The 13,241-nt window shown below is 30.6% G+C and overlaps 1 protein-coding gene across 1 annotated transcript; it reads right to left on the bottom strand.

The window, feature by feature from the left end:
• Nucleotides 1-3,732: 3,732 nt before the first annotated feature.
• On the bottom strand, nucleotides 3,733-4,626 carry LOC110658363 (protein MIZU-KUSSEI 1). The gene has a single exon (XM_021815938.2). The coding sequence runs from the start codon at nucleotides 4,511-4,513 to the stop codon at nucleotides 3,839-3,841; it is 675 nt and encodes a 224-aa protein (XP_021671630.2). The 5' UTR covers nucleotides 4,514-4,626; the 3' UTR covers nucleotides 3,733-3,838.
• Between the last annotated feature and the right edge of the window lie 8,615 nt (nucleotides 4,627-13,241).

Here is a 13,241-nt window from a genome sequence, read left to right as displayed (position 1 = left end):
GAGGAGAAGAAATCGTTTTGTTGGATGGTTGGTAAATGGTGACTGCGTTGTGGGACAAATAGTATTTAAAGCATGAAATGGGAGGTTTGAGCCCAGCCCAATTCAACGTATTGGGCTTCGGATTGAAAAATTGAAGGTGACTGATGCTGTGGTGACAAATGTTCTGTGCCTGAGAATGACAGGTGACTGGTCAGGCATGGGGGTGGGGACCCATTTGTCGGAGAACATGCCACTCCCACTCGTGTGCATGTCCATCTTATCCAACCTTTACTCTAATGGAGCTAAATAAGCCTTCTGTGGGGGACACCAAACAGACAAATCGCACCTTACTGGAACTCACAATTAATACACAGACACGTTATATATAGCCAAATAAATTAAAGTTGCAGTCAAAGGTGAAAAGGCAATTTGCAGTTTCTTGTTTGGTTTCAGGATGGATGGGGTAGATGGGTGGATGGAAGGAAGGAAGAAGATGCTACGCTATTCAAGGGACAACTCAGCTCTGCTAGGGTTACACAACTCGTGGTTGGATACCTCATAATTAAGATCTTTGCCCTTGCAAAACACCAAAAATATATAGAGGCTGCAAAGGTGATCCCAACAACAGAGACATTGTTTAGCATATTTTCCCAATAATTTGCCCTTTGATTGCCTCATTTTTATATTTGTGGGACATGCAAATATCATCCTCGCACGCTAAACAGCAAAACAACACCCAACCTATGAGGCATGTTCCATCCTTTTTTCTTGGATAAGGCCAATAACTTTTGATTGAAACTCAAAATTAAAATTTCTACATCTAGTTACTTTATCTTTTGGACTGCATTGTTTGCTAATCAAAACAACAATTGATGTTTTCCTTGTGCACGAGTAAGTCGAATCGTGCCACCCACATAATTCATATGCCACCAAAAGTCTATCACTACTTTACATAAAGCAAGATTTGTGCTTAGATCGATCCAATTAATATTATTTATTATGTCCTTTATTTTCTTCCCTTGGCAATTAATCAATTTTTTTACATCCTGGCTGCTGCAACTTAATCGTATAGCCTTAAATTCCCAGCATTTAACTCATGCATGTAACATTTGCAATAATAATAGTAACAACAGCAGGGAGAGGGGAAAAAAACTTATGGGGTTACCAATTCAATCATTATATGTATCCAAAAGTTTTGGCTAAATGTCCTATGTTAACTAAGAAGTTACTATCTCTAATTATTTTTATTTGTCATCTTTAGATTTATTTTTTCAAAATTATATGTCATATTTAAAAAATTAAGGAGTGTTAATTATTTTTATAGTCTTAAAAATGACTATAATATCATTAAATTAAAATTTATTAATTAAATTATAATTATAAAATTAAATTGATTATAAACGTGAATGCAATCATGATTGCCTTTATTTACCATTATACTTGTTGTATATAAGAAAATAGTTATATAAATACAATGAGAATCTTGATAAGCTTTCAAAATACATTTCATCATTCAAGTTATTTATTTAACAATGGTTAACAATTGATAATTAATAAAATCTTACTATTAGATATGTTTATGGTTTGATAAAGTTTATTGATTCATCCATTATCAAATCCTATTTATGTACAGTGTATGCTAATTCCAATTGTAATTTGTACCTTGCATGGCCATGGATTTGCTTACTGCCTAGGTAAGCAAGAGGAGAAGAAATCGTTTTGTTGGATGGTTGGTAAATGGTGACTGCGTTGTGGGACAAATAGTATTTAAAGCATGAAATGGGAGGTTTGAGCCCAGCCCAATTCAACGTATTGGGCTTCGGATTGAAAAATTGAAGGTGACTGATGCTGTGGTGACAAATGTTCTGTGCCTGAGAATGACAGGTGACTGGTCAGGCATGGGGTGGGGACCCATTTGTCGGAGAACATGCCACTCCCACTCGTGTGCATGTCCATCTGATCCAACCTTTACTCTAATGGAGCTAAATAAGCCTTCTGTGCGGGACACCAAACAGACAAATCGCACCTTACTGGAACTCACAATTAATACACAGACACGTTATATATAGCCAAATAAATTAAAGTTGCAGTCAAAGGTGAAAAGGCAATTTGCAGTTTCTTGTTTGGTTTCAGGATGGATGGGGTAGATGGGTGGATGGAAGGAAGGAAGAAGATGCTACGCTATTCAAGGGACAACTCAGCTCTGCTAGGGTTACACAACTCGTGGTTGGATACCTCATAATTAAGATCTTTGCCCTTGCAAAACACCAAAAATATATAGAGGCTGCAAAGGTGATCCCAACAACAGAGACATTGTTTAGCATATTTTCCCAATAATTTGCCCTTTGATTGCCTCATTTTTATATTTGTGGGACATGCAAATATCATCCTCGCACGCTAAACAGCAAAACAACACCCAACCTATGAGGCATGTTCCATCCTTTTTTCTTGGATAAGGCCAATAACTTTTGATTGAAACTCAAAATTAAAATTTCTACATCTAGTTACTTTATCTTTTGGACTGCATTGTTTGCTAATCAAAACAACAATTGATGTTTTCCTTGTGCACGAGTAAGTCGAATCGTGCCACCCACATAATTCATATGCCACCAAAAGTCTATCACTACTTTACATAAAGCAAGATTTGTGCTTAGATCGATCCAATTAATATTATTTATTATGTCCTTTATTTTCTTCCCTTGGCAATTAATCAATTTTTTTACATCCTGGCTGCTGCAACTTAATCGTATAGCCTTAAATTCCCAGCATTTAACTCATGCATGTAACATTTGCAATAATAATAGTAACAACAGCAGGGAGAGGGGAAAAAAACTTATGGGGTTACCAATTCAATCATTATATGTATCCAAAAGTTTTGGCTAAATGTCCTATGTTAACTAAGAAGTTACTATCTCTAATTATTTTTATTTGTCATCTTTAGATTTATTTTTTCAAAATTATATGTCATATTTAAAAAATTAAGGAGTGTTAATTATTTTTTTAATTTTATCTTTTATCTCTATTGAATATAATAAATATTTATACAATTTCCTAATTGAGATAAAGGGTATTAATCAATTATTAGTATATTTTTATAAAACTAAAGTTAATTATTTTGCTAATCACCGTGTAAAACTCAAATACGATAGATAAAAATAAACGGAAATAGTAATTAACTAATCCAACACTATATAATTTATATATATCCCATGCAATAAAATAAAATAAAACATGTTTTCTAATTCATATGAAATCTAAATGATAATGTAGAAAGTGAATCTTACATAAATGAGAAAAAGCATGCATTATTATCATCAAACGAACAGAATATTATAGAAAATTTAAGAGATGGGGATCTCATTTTTTAGCCAATCATGGCATGATTGATGGGTTGTGTTTGAAAAGATTTTAATGTAAAATTAGTGACTTTTTTTTCTTTATTAGGGTTATTCTTTTCAAATTATATTGGAAGTTTATCCCATTATAGATTCAATCGACTACCATATATCTTAATTTTTAATAAATGAAAGTGTTAATCAATCAACGAAATAGTCATCTTCAATATATCTTATTTTTCTTTCTTCAAATTAATTTGATGTATTTCTTTATATATCATAAGGTCACTTTTGGATACATAATGGAAGTAGATGTCAAGAAACAAGGCAATAATTATCGATTAAAATGGATATGGGAATTAATTAAGATTACACATTTATGCAAATTCCATTGGTAATAGATGATCAACTCGAAAGATATAAAAAGAAAAAATATTTTACATATGCAGATGAGCTATTTAATCAAGAAGAAGAAAAAATTTTTATAAATACATTTTTAAATATGGAGCGAAATGAAGTTGTAGTCATGATCTCAAGAGAAATATGCTTAGTTCTTGCCCAGAACTCCCAACAGGATTAATCATGTGAAAAGATTCTGAGTCGGCAGAACCAATGACTCTTTCGAAACTGGCACGTAGATACATGAGGTCTCCATCCTCAGACTGGGGCGCCACCGGCAAAACTCCTGCACCTACGGAGACCGACTGCATCATCTTGAGAACACCCACATCGTTCACCGTCATTGGCCTCCTGATGGCAAAACCAACCTTCCTCCCATTGCAGTACATGGACCACACCGGTACGTTGAAGATGGAGCAAGAGCTGGACCTCTCCTTTTGTCGGTCACACTCTAGAGCTATACGGAGCAGACCGTACTGCATCTCCCTGGCTAGGCATGCGGTAGGAACTGCAAACTCAAGAAGTAGAAGAGGAGAGCTGCGGGTATCGTCCTGGAGGCAAAAACTAACGCGACCTTTTCTATAGCCGAAGATGGTGCCGGTTACGGTGGAGGCGTGGATAGAATCGGTGTCGCCGGAAAGGGAATCGGATGGTTGGAATCCACAGCAGGGGACCATGCATTCGACGAGGGACCTAAAGGATCTGCGGAAGCGAACTTCCCTGCCACAGTCTACAGAGGTTGGAGCGTCCATTATAGGGAGGGTACCACTCTGGTTGCCCAACTCTATCATCATCCTCATGCTTTCTCTAACTTTAACAGCAACAGGTGGTGGTAGCAGAGCAGCAGCTACCAGAGAGGTATAAATAGTAGGTCAAGGGATTGTAGTGAACAAAGAAGAGAATAAGGAGAGGAAAGAGTGGCAAAGCCAATAAATAAGCGAAAGCAAGAAGAAAGGAAAGAAATCGCGGGCAATAATTCTGCCCACGACGGAGTGTGGGGTCCAATCTTGGAAGCACTGGTGTGGGGTTGGTGCGGGTGATGGACCCTGGGATTGTGAAAGAATACCAAATCTATCATAGTGCTTGGGCATTCATGTAAAATCCATTAATTAACTTCTCTATCTCTCTATATTTTACTCTCTTCCCAAAATTAATTGTGATCAAGGAAACGAAGGAATGAAAAGCAAATTCCAAATTTCCAACTCTGGTGCCTGTGCGATACTAATTAAAGTGTACCAAGTGAGTGAGTGAGTGAGTGACTGAGAGAGACATTGGCAAGCATGAGCATGCACCAAGCAATGATTAGGCCCAATGATTAGGCCCAATAATCAGGCTTAAGGCTTTACCTATCCAATGATTGGACCTCTCCATTTATGTTTCAAGTTTAGCCTTGCTCTCAAAATTGAGAGATGTAATTAATAATTTTCAGCACTTCCTCACCCCACTGCGTGCTTAAGATGCTAGAAATTAATTAACAATTAATCAATCAATATATACGAGATGCCCAGTTCCATACATGTACATCCTTTTTTTTTTTTAACGAATTACAAAGTAATTATTCATTATGCATACATTTATCCTTAATTAGCTTGCTACCTGAAATGCATGATTTGTGTCTTTTTTTTTTTTAAAAAAAAAGTAATAGTTATTAGCTTCCTCTTTTATTGTGCTTGTTAATGTGTCGTTATGATCGTTCAGACTATATGACATGATGAATATATTATGTAAATTTTCTAATAAGAACTTGATGCCCCCAACCCAAGGCTTTAAATTTGGTTCCAAAAAAAACCTGAGAGTCCAAAGGAATAAGGCATCCACATGATATGTGAAATGTAGGCCCTGTAAGCTATAATGAGCTTGATTTTGATGATAATAAAATTTAATGAAATATGTATTAATCTTTTGTACATAAGTATTTGAAGTGATCTTATAGGTCATGATATGCAAAGACATTGATGAGAGGACTATTCTATTGACATGGCTGATATAAAAGGAGTTTATCATCTTGTATAACACAAGATGAATCAAAGTCCATGAAAAAATAGAATAAAAATTAAGTTCTTAGGTCCATTGTATAAGATTAGAGAATTTATACCATTTAAGACTTAAAATCAATTTTGTTTTTAGATTCAAGAGTTTAGAAAGTGTTTTTATATCATTTCTAAGGTTTTTGAATGGTCAAAATAATTTTTACAATCTTTTTTCAAAAACTTAAAATTTCAAAATTTAAGTCAGACAGTAGCGAAATTAGTTAACCCGTTGTGAAAATTAGTTAACTAGTTTTAATGTCTAAAATTCTCTGTCTTATAAAACTAGTTAACCGGTAAAAATTTTAGTTAACTATTTTTATGATCTGACCTGACTCAATCCTGCTGCACGACTTTCTAAGTAATAACGGCTAGTTTTTTGAAAATTAAAGTGCCGTTAGACACACTCTCCAGCAGATGTTTTTGGCAATGAAAAGCACCTATAAAAGGCATCATTTACTACAATTCTAACTAATAAAAGTGCTCTTATTTATAGTGAATTTATTGTGGTATTTTTAAAGCTTTCATTCAAATACTCTTGAGCTTGAGTGGCAAATCTTCTCTCTCAATCTTTTAGCATTAAATTCTGTATCTGAGAGTTATTGAGAGTGATTTCTTCTACACCAAAACCTATTTAAGGTTGTGTAAGTGTGAGGACACACTTGTGGAAGGTTTCCAAGCACCTTGTGAAGCTTGTGGAAGGTTTTCAAGCACCTTGTGAAACTTGTGGTCTTTTGTGCGAAGCAAAGACGTTGTAAAAGTCCTCAAGCACCTGGGAAGCTTGCTGAGATTATAAAGGCTTTGAATCTTACTTGTTGAAAAGATCAAATAGTGGAGTGACTCTCAAAGTGGGACTTTGAGAAGAGTGGATGTAGGCTAAGAGAGCCGAACCACTATAAACATTGTGTTTGATTCTCTTCTTCCCTTAACTCTTTAATTTTCAGCACTTTGATTCTCTCAGTATATATTGAATGTGTTGAGAATTTGTTTTATTGAGTTAATACTGAGATTGAATAATTAAACTTGCAAACTCTGAGTTTTATGTGAGAAAATATACTTGATATTAAGTAATTATTTTGTGTATGAGCTAGTATTTGTGCATAACTTGATTGATTACTTAAATTACATCCTAGGAACAGAGTTATACACATACATAGAAGTGCAAAGCCTCAATTTTTCATTAAGTTTAGAGCAAGGACTGAAAAATTATCTAAAGTGTCCAATTCACCCCCCTCTTGGTCACTTTCTTTGGGACAACATGAAATGATGTCGAAAGCTTTTCGGCCCACAATAGAATAGAACTAGGTTATCGCATTTCCACCTTCACTTTTAAAGTGCAAAATATAATATACAATAAACGTTTCAGGGGGAGCTGAGGACATGAATTCCATATATGACCAACACAGAGGTGCTTTAATTCTGTTCAACAACTTTGAGTGTCGATTCAATGCGGGAAAAAAACAAGAATCTAATTAGGATCCCTTTCCCCGCATCTATTTTCTTTATATAAAGCATACCTCTGCCCCTTTGTTTTTTAATGATGGGTCGCAATGCGTCATTTCAAGCATATAGAGAGTGCTCTGTGCCTGCTATCATCGCATAACACATTGATGGCAAAAGCAGGCAAGGAAGTCATCATATATATATTGCTATTGCTATTCCATCGCTTCATAAGTATACTACCAATTAAGTAGTTTTATAGTTTTATTATTTCCCAATGCTCTCTCCCATACAATCGTGGGTGATAATGGATTTTTATCATTTTTCTATGATTAGGATTTAGGAGCAATTGATCCTGCTTATGTTTAATAGTCTGCTTCTTTTTCATTATTACATACTGATGCGGCTGTGAGCTTCAAAAATTCAGTCCCAATGTTGCGTAAATATGTAACAAAAAAAAGTGAAATGGGTAACTTTTTGGCAAGTTATTCCGACGCTCAAGTCAGAAAACTGAAAGTACGAAGAATTGTAATGAAATTTAAAAAGAAGAATATGCGTACCTTCTTTCTGATCATTTGGTTGGTATTTATAGGTTTTTTAGGAAAAATAGTCATTGTTTCGTTTATGAAAATAATATCGATTGATATGTCAAGATTGTCTCCGTAAAATCCAGTATTATCCTATTACTAAAGTAATTATTATTCGGTATGTCTTTCGCTCAACTTCTTGGGCAAATGAAAGTATTTTTGTTCAGTCTAGTTTTAGTTTAATTGTGCTTTATTCGTCTCACTTTATTTTTTGACCATCTAAAATAATGTTTAATCTTTCTTACTACCACGTTAGATATTTGTTTTAAATTTTAACTATTTGACTTGAATTTTAGGCTAGTAGTACCACATGCTTAAAAGTAAGAAGAAAGGAAATACTTTTATAAAATAGCTAAAGGAGCTTCTTCAAATTAATAAAATTTTAAATGATTTAATGCTAGGATTAAAGTTTCTGTAATGCCTACCAGGCTGTAAGGAAGATGGAGTGATCAAAAATGTGACAGAAGCCAGGAGACTGACAAATGTGAATGAAGAATTAGCTAGTATTTACGGGGGACAAGCATAGTTTTTGCTGTTAAAAGTTGATGTTTCTTTCACAAACATACCGCGTAATAACTAACAATTAGTGGGAAACCTGCGGGGGCAAATTGGCCCTTCCAGTTTTAAGCATTATTCATTCATATCATATATAAAGCTTGCCTACATTGAGGATGAGGATTTAAGTGGGTTTAATTTACTGCACCCCAGCATAAAAAATTTGAAATACAACATCTACAGGGGAACTCTTTATCAAATTTATATAATAACAAATGACAAATCTTTTGGGTTCGTCAATTTAACAAATAATCCAAGTTTTATTGTGTGATTGGTCATATATATATATATATAAGCTCTTGGTGGATCCATAATATTTTTCATTATGATGTTTCTGGTGAGTTAATTAATTTTCTCTTTATGATCTCAGTTTGATTCTTGATTATTTTTCTTCATGAAATTTTGCATACCAGAACTTGATATACATAGAGAGAAATCTGATTTTGCAAGTTTTCATAGGGTTAGATTTCCAACTTTAATCGCTTACGCGGGGAGATGGCTAGCTGGTTGTGGGTACAAATGGCTCTCTGTCAACGTGCTTCTTTTTGGCAAAGCAATTAGTAAAATTTTGCCACCTGTTCATCGACAACGGGGAAAAGATTTCTTTGGCATTTATCGCATTTAGTACGGATATGCGGTTCCGATTTAAGCTCTGTCTAAAGATTATAATTAAATTGAAATTTTAGTAGGTTTTAATTTAACTCTTCATTATTTTAATTTTAATTTGATATAATTTTTTATTTTTCAATTTTAATTTGATTTAATATGATTTTATTTCAAATTTTTAATCCTTAAAATAATTTTATATAATTATTTTCTTAAAAAGTCTTAACATTTAAGTTTTGAATTGGATTATTGTTATTAATATGCCCTGTAGCATATTATTATACCGTATCATTAAATAATTATTCTCATTTAAGAGCGATTATTCTTTTTATTTATATTCAAATGGTTTGAATTTAATTTGAAAAGATTCTTTCATATCTTGTTAGATGTTTTATTCTTAAGTCGTTAAGAATATGAGTAACAGAACTATGTAGTACAAGTATTATAAATTTGATTCACAATCTAGGTTACTTCGTTGGGTATGACTTATCCAGAAATATTGTCACTTGTGTTTGTTTCTGTGAATTAGTATGAAATACTAATAGGATGGAATGATGAATCTCATACCATATGATAAACATGATGAGCACTTATATGATAAGTAGGCTGAACCAATGATACAATATGACTTGTACATGAAGTTACTCTTATCAATACAAAGTCATCAAGATCATAATAGTGCATATAATCCATTGACTTTAGATAACACAGTTATCTTGTATATAGATAGTTTGAGTTTAATACTGCTTTCTTACTTGTATTAGGTATGAGTATATAGGCATATATTGACTCTAATTAGTTATATATGGAGATAGGTGTTAGTCAATATGGGATCCATTATCCTAAGTAAATAGGAATAAAATCCTACATTCGTTTGATTGTTCTTGATCGATGATTCAAGTTATTGGTCAAGACAGATAGATTTAGGCAGAAAAGAGTTTCTGACAAGTAAGTCTTATTAATAAAAAATTAGAACCAAAAGAGAATATAAGATTCAATGTAATTGAAGTTTAACATAAACCATGACTCCAGCTTGAATTGGAATTTTGTAATGGAGAGATTCTAGTTCATAATATGTATGATTTAAAGTTCATGAATTGAATAATTAATTCATAACTATTTGGATAGTCGTAGCACATAATGCTAGATGTCAACTATGACTTATGAGAACTTGAATAAAAAGAATTTTTTATTTTGAGTTTAGAACAGTTCCAATAATATTAAGAAGTTAATATTATTATCATTGTCAATTAGTAATGAACCTAATAAGTCACACACATAAGAATAATTTGATCAAATCAAAATTAATTTAATTAATTAATTAAAATGTTTAATTAATTTAGTTTGCTATTAGATTACAAAATCCCTAGTATGACTTGAAACTAAATTTATCAATGGAAGCATTCAAGTTAATATTTAAAGTATTTCAATATAAACTTAAAAATTAACATAAGGAATAAAATAAATTTTGACTCGTGAAAGTTTGATCATGTTGACTTGGTCAAACTTAAGAGGAAATTTAATTAATTAATGGTTGATTAATTAATTAAATGGCATGATTAATTTTGATTAATCAAGTCTTAATTTTATGATTAATATTAAGCATTGACAAGTGTACCAATTAGATTGGAACAACACTTTTGATTATCCAATTAGAAGTGAGTATTTGTTAGCTAATATTAAATATAAAGTTAAGATATTTGTAAAATGTATAAGAGACAAATTAATTCTTCTTCTTCATCCCATCCATAGCCGGCCATTCTCCCCTCTCTCTCTCTTTAGTTTCGTCTTAAGAGAGAAAACTCAAAAACAATATACTCTTCCTTCCTTCTTGTTATTGACCAAACCATAAGGAGGCTAAGGAAGGAATTTTGAGTTGATTAACAAACTTGTGTGGACAAGATAAAGGGCTAACAATTGGTGGCCTAACTTTCTGGATAAGGCGTTGAGAATTTGATTCTGCTCCTATTGGATAAGAAATTTTCTAAAACTCTAACTTGTTTAATTTTGTGGAAAATATTTTTCTAATGGCAATTAGGCTTAATTAGTATTTAAAACATTATTTAGTGTGACTAAATGATGTGTTTTTAATAGCTTAATGTGGTTGCATGATGCATGAAACTCTAAATTATGAAAAATTTTAAATTGCTAATGATTACACCTATTGATGAATTGTTCTTGCAATTGGTGCAATTCCTCTTTCAGTTATTAATACATAATATATCATATAATATATATTTTAGTTATTTCTAAATTATATAATCATTAACTATAAGATACATAATATAGGATTAAATATATTATATAATATAATAATATTATTGTATTATTTAATATACATTTTAACTATTTATTAATTTGTAATATTTAATTATAAGATATAAATAAAATTATGAATTAACATATATAGTATAATAGTATATTTATAATTAAAAATTATAAGATAATTTAATATATTTATAATTGAAATTATTAAGAAAATATAGAGAAATAAACATACTATTAGGTTGTATCTAATTCATATATACATAATCATATTGAAAATATATAATAGATCTAAAAAAATATATGTATAAATTTAGTTATCGATTTGATATGATTCTGATTTTATTTCAGCATTATTTCGGTTCGATTCTTAGTGAAGAACTAAAATTGAACCAAAGCATCAAAGTAATTTTAGTTTTATATAATTCTTCAGTTCAGATCGGGACTCCCAAGAACCATGCACAACTATTTAGTATATAACTAGTTGTATTGCACAATTTTTTTTATTTTAATAATATAATTTATTTTTTTATTTTTTATATTTTTAGAATTATATTATATAATTTTATTAATTATTAAATTCTTAATTAATTATATTAAAATATAATTTAAATTTGTATTAAAATTTAAAATATTTATATCTCTATTAAAATCAAATTAAATTATTATTCTATAATATTCTTTAAAAAATTAATATCTTCATAATATAATTATAATTAAAAAAAAAAGATTGTGTGTGATTAAAAAAAATGTCCATGATTGTAAATATAATAATAAGTATGCTTAAAGATATTGTTTTAAATATTATGTTAATATTAAAAAAATAATATTTAAATTTTAATTACAAAAAGTCATAGTCATTAAAATTTTGATAGTTGAAATTTTGACAAATAAAAAAGTAGGAAATTTATTTCTAGATAATTGGTGAAATTGATTAATATATTATATAATAATATTTTAAATTAATTAATATGTCATGTGATATTTTTTAATAGGAGGTGATATAATTTTATAATGGTAACTAATGTTAAGTGTTGTGGCCCAACAATTTCTATTAAGTGTTGGGGAGAATTTGGGCTCGCAAACTTCCTAGGGATTGGGCTGTGAACAAGAAATTCAATAAAATTTTAAATTATCCTTTCAGACTGCCCTTTTACACTTAGAAATAAGGGTGAGTACCATTCGATTTAAGAATTATTTTAATTTGATAATTCGGTTTAATCTTTTATTTTAGAAATTTTGATTATTTTGATTTGATTTAATTTTAAAGAAAAAAAATCAATTTGAATCGAATCGAATCGAATCGAACTAAATAATATTTTTTTATTTTGATGAAAAATTTATGAATTATATATAATTATATATATATTGCTTAATTTCATTAATTAATGGTTATTAGGTTCAAACTAAAATTAAAATCAAATCAAATAACTTAAAAATTAATTCTAAATTAAAAAATAAGTAAAATACGAAATCGATCGATTTAAACTAAACCAAATTGAAATAGAGCAGTTCGATTCGATTCAACTTTTTATTTATTTTGATTTAATTTTAAAATATAATAATTTAATTTGATAATTTAATTTGATTCGATTCGAATACTCACCCCTATGCAGAAAGTAGATATCCCACGAGGAGAAAATGTGATGATGGGTTTGTTGACTTTTTTCTAATTAATCTGAAAAAAAAAATATAAATGCAAACAGCAAATAGGAAAAGAAAATTAGTTAACTAGGTTTATTATAAATTTAAAATATAAATATATAAATTTTATTTATTTTATATATAAATCTCTTTATATGTGTATATATGGAAATCAAAGAACAAAAGGAATAAAAAAGAAAAATTCAGGTCTGGAAAAAACCTCTGCATTGAAAAACAGTTAACAGAAATAAGAAATTTAATTGTGAAAGAAATTAAAAGAAAAATTAATTTTCAGACAGCAAAGCTGTTATCCAGTTTGATAAAATGGAATGAGATAGAGAAGATGAGGATGCACTTTAACATCAAGACTTTTGTAATTCTTACAGTTCGATCATGACGTGCTT

This window comes from Hevea brasiliensis, chromosome 12 (assembly GCF_030052815.1).
Source record: "Hevea brasiliensis isolate MT/VB/25A 57/8 chromosome 12, ASM3005281v1, whole genome shotgun sequence".
Lineage (NCBI taxonomy): Eukaryota > Viridiplantae > Streptophyta > Magnoliopsida > Malpighiales > Euphorbiaceae > Hevea > Hevea brasiliensis.
This window is presented reverse-complemented; position numbering and strand designations above follow the sequence as displayed.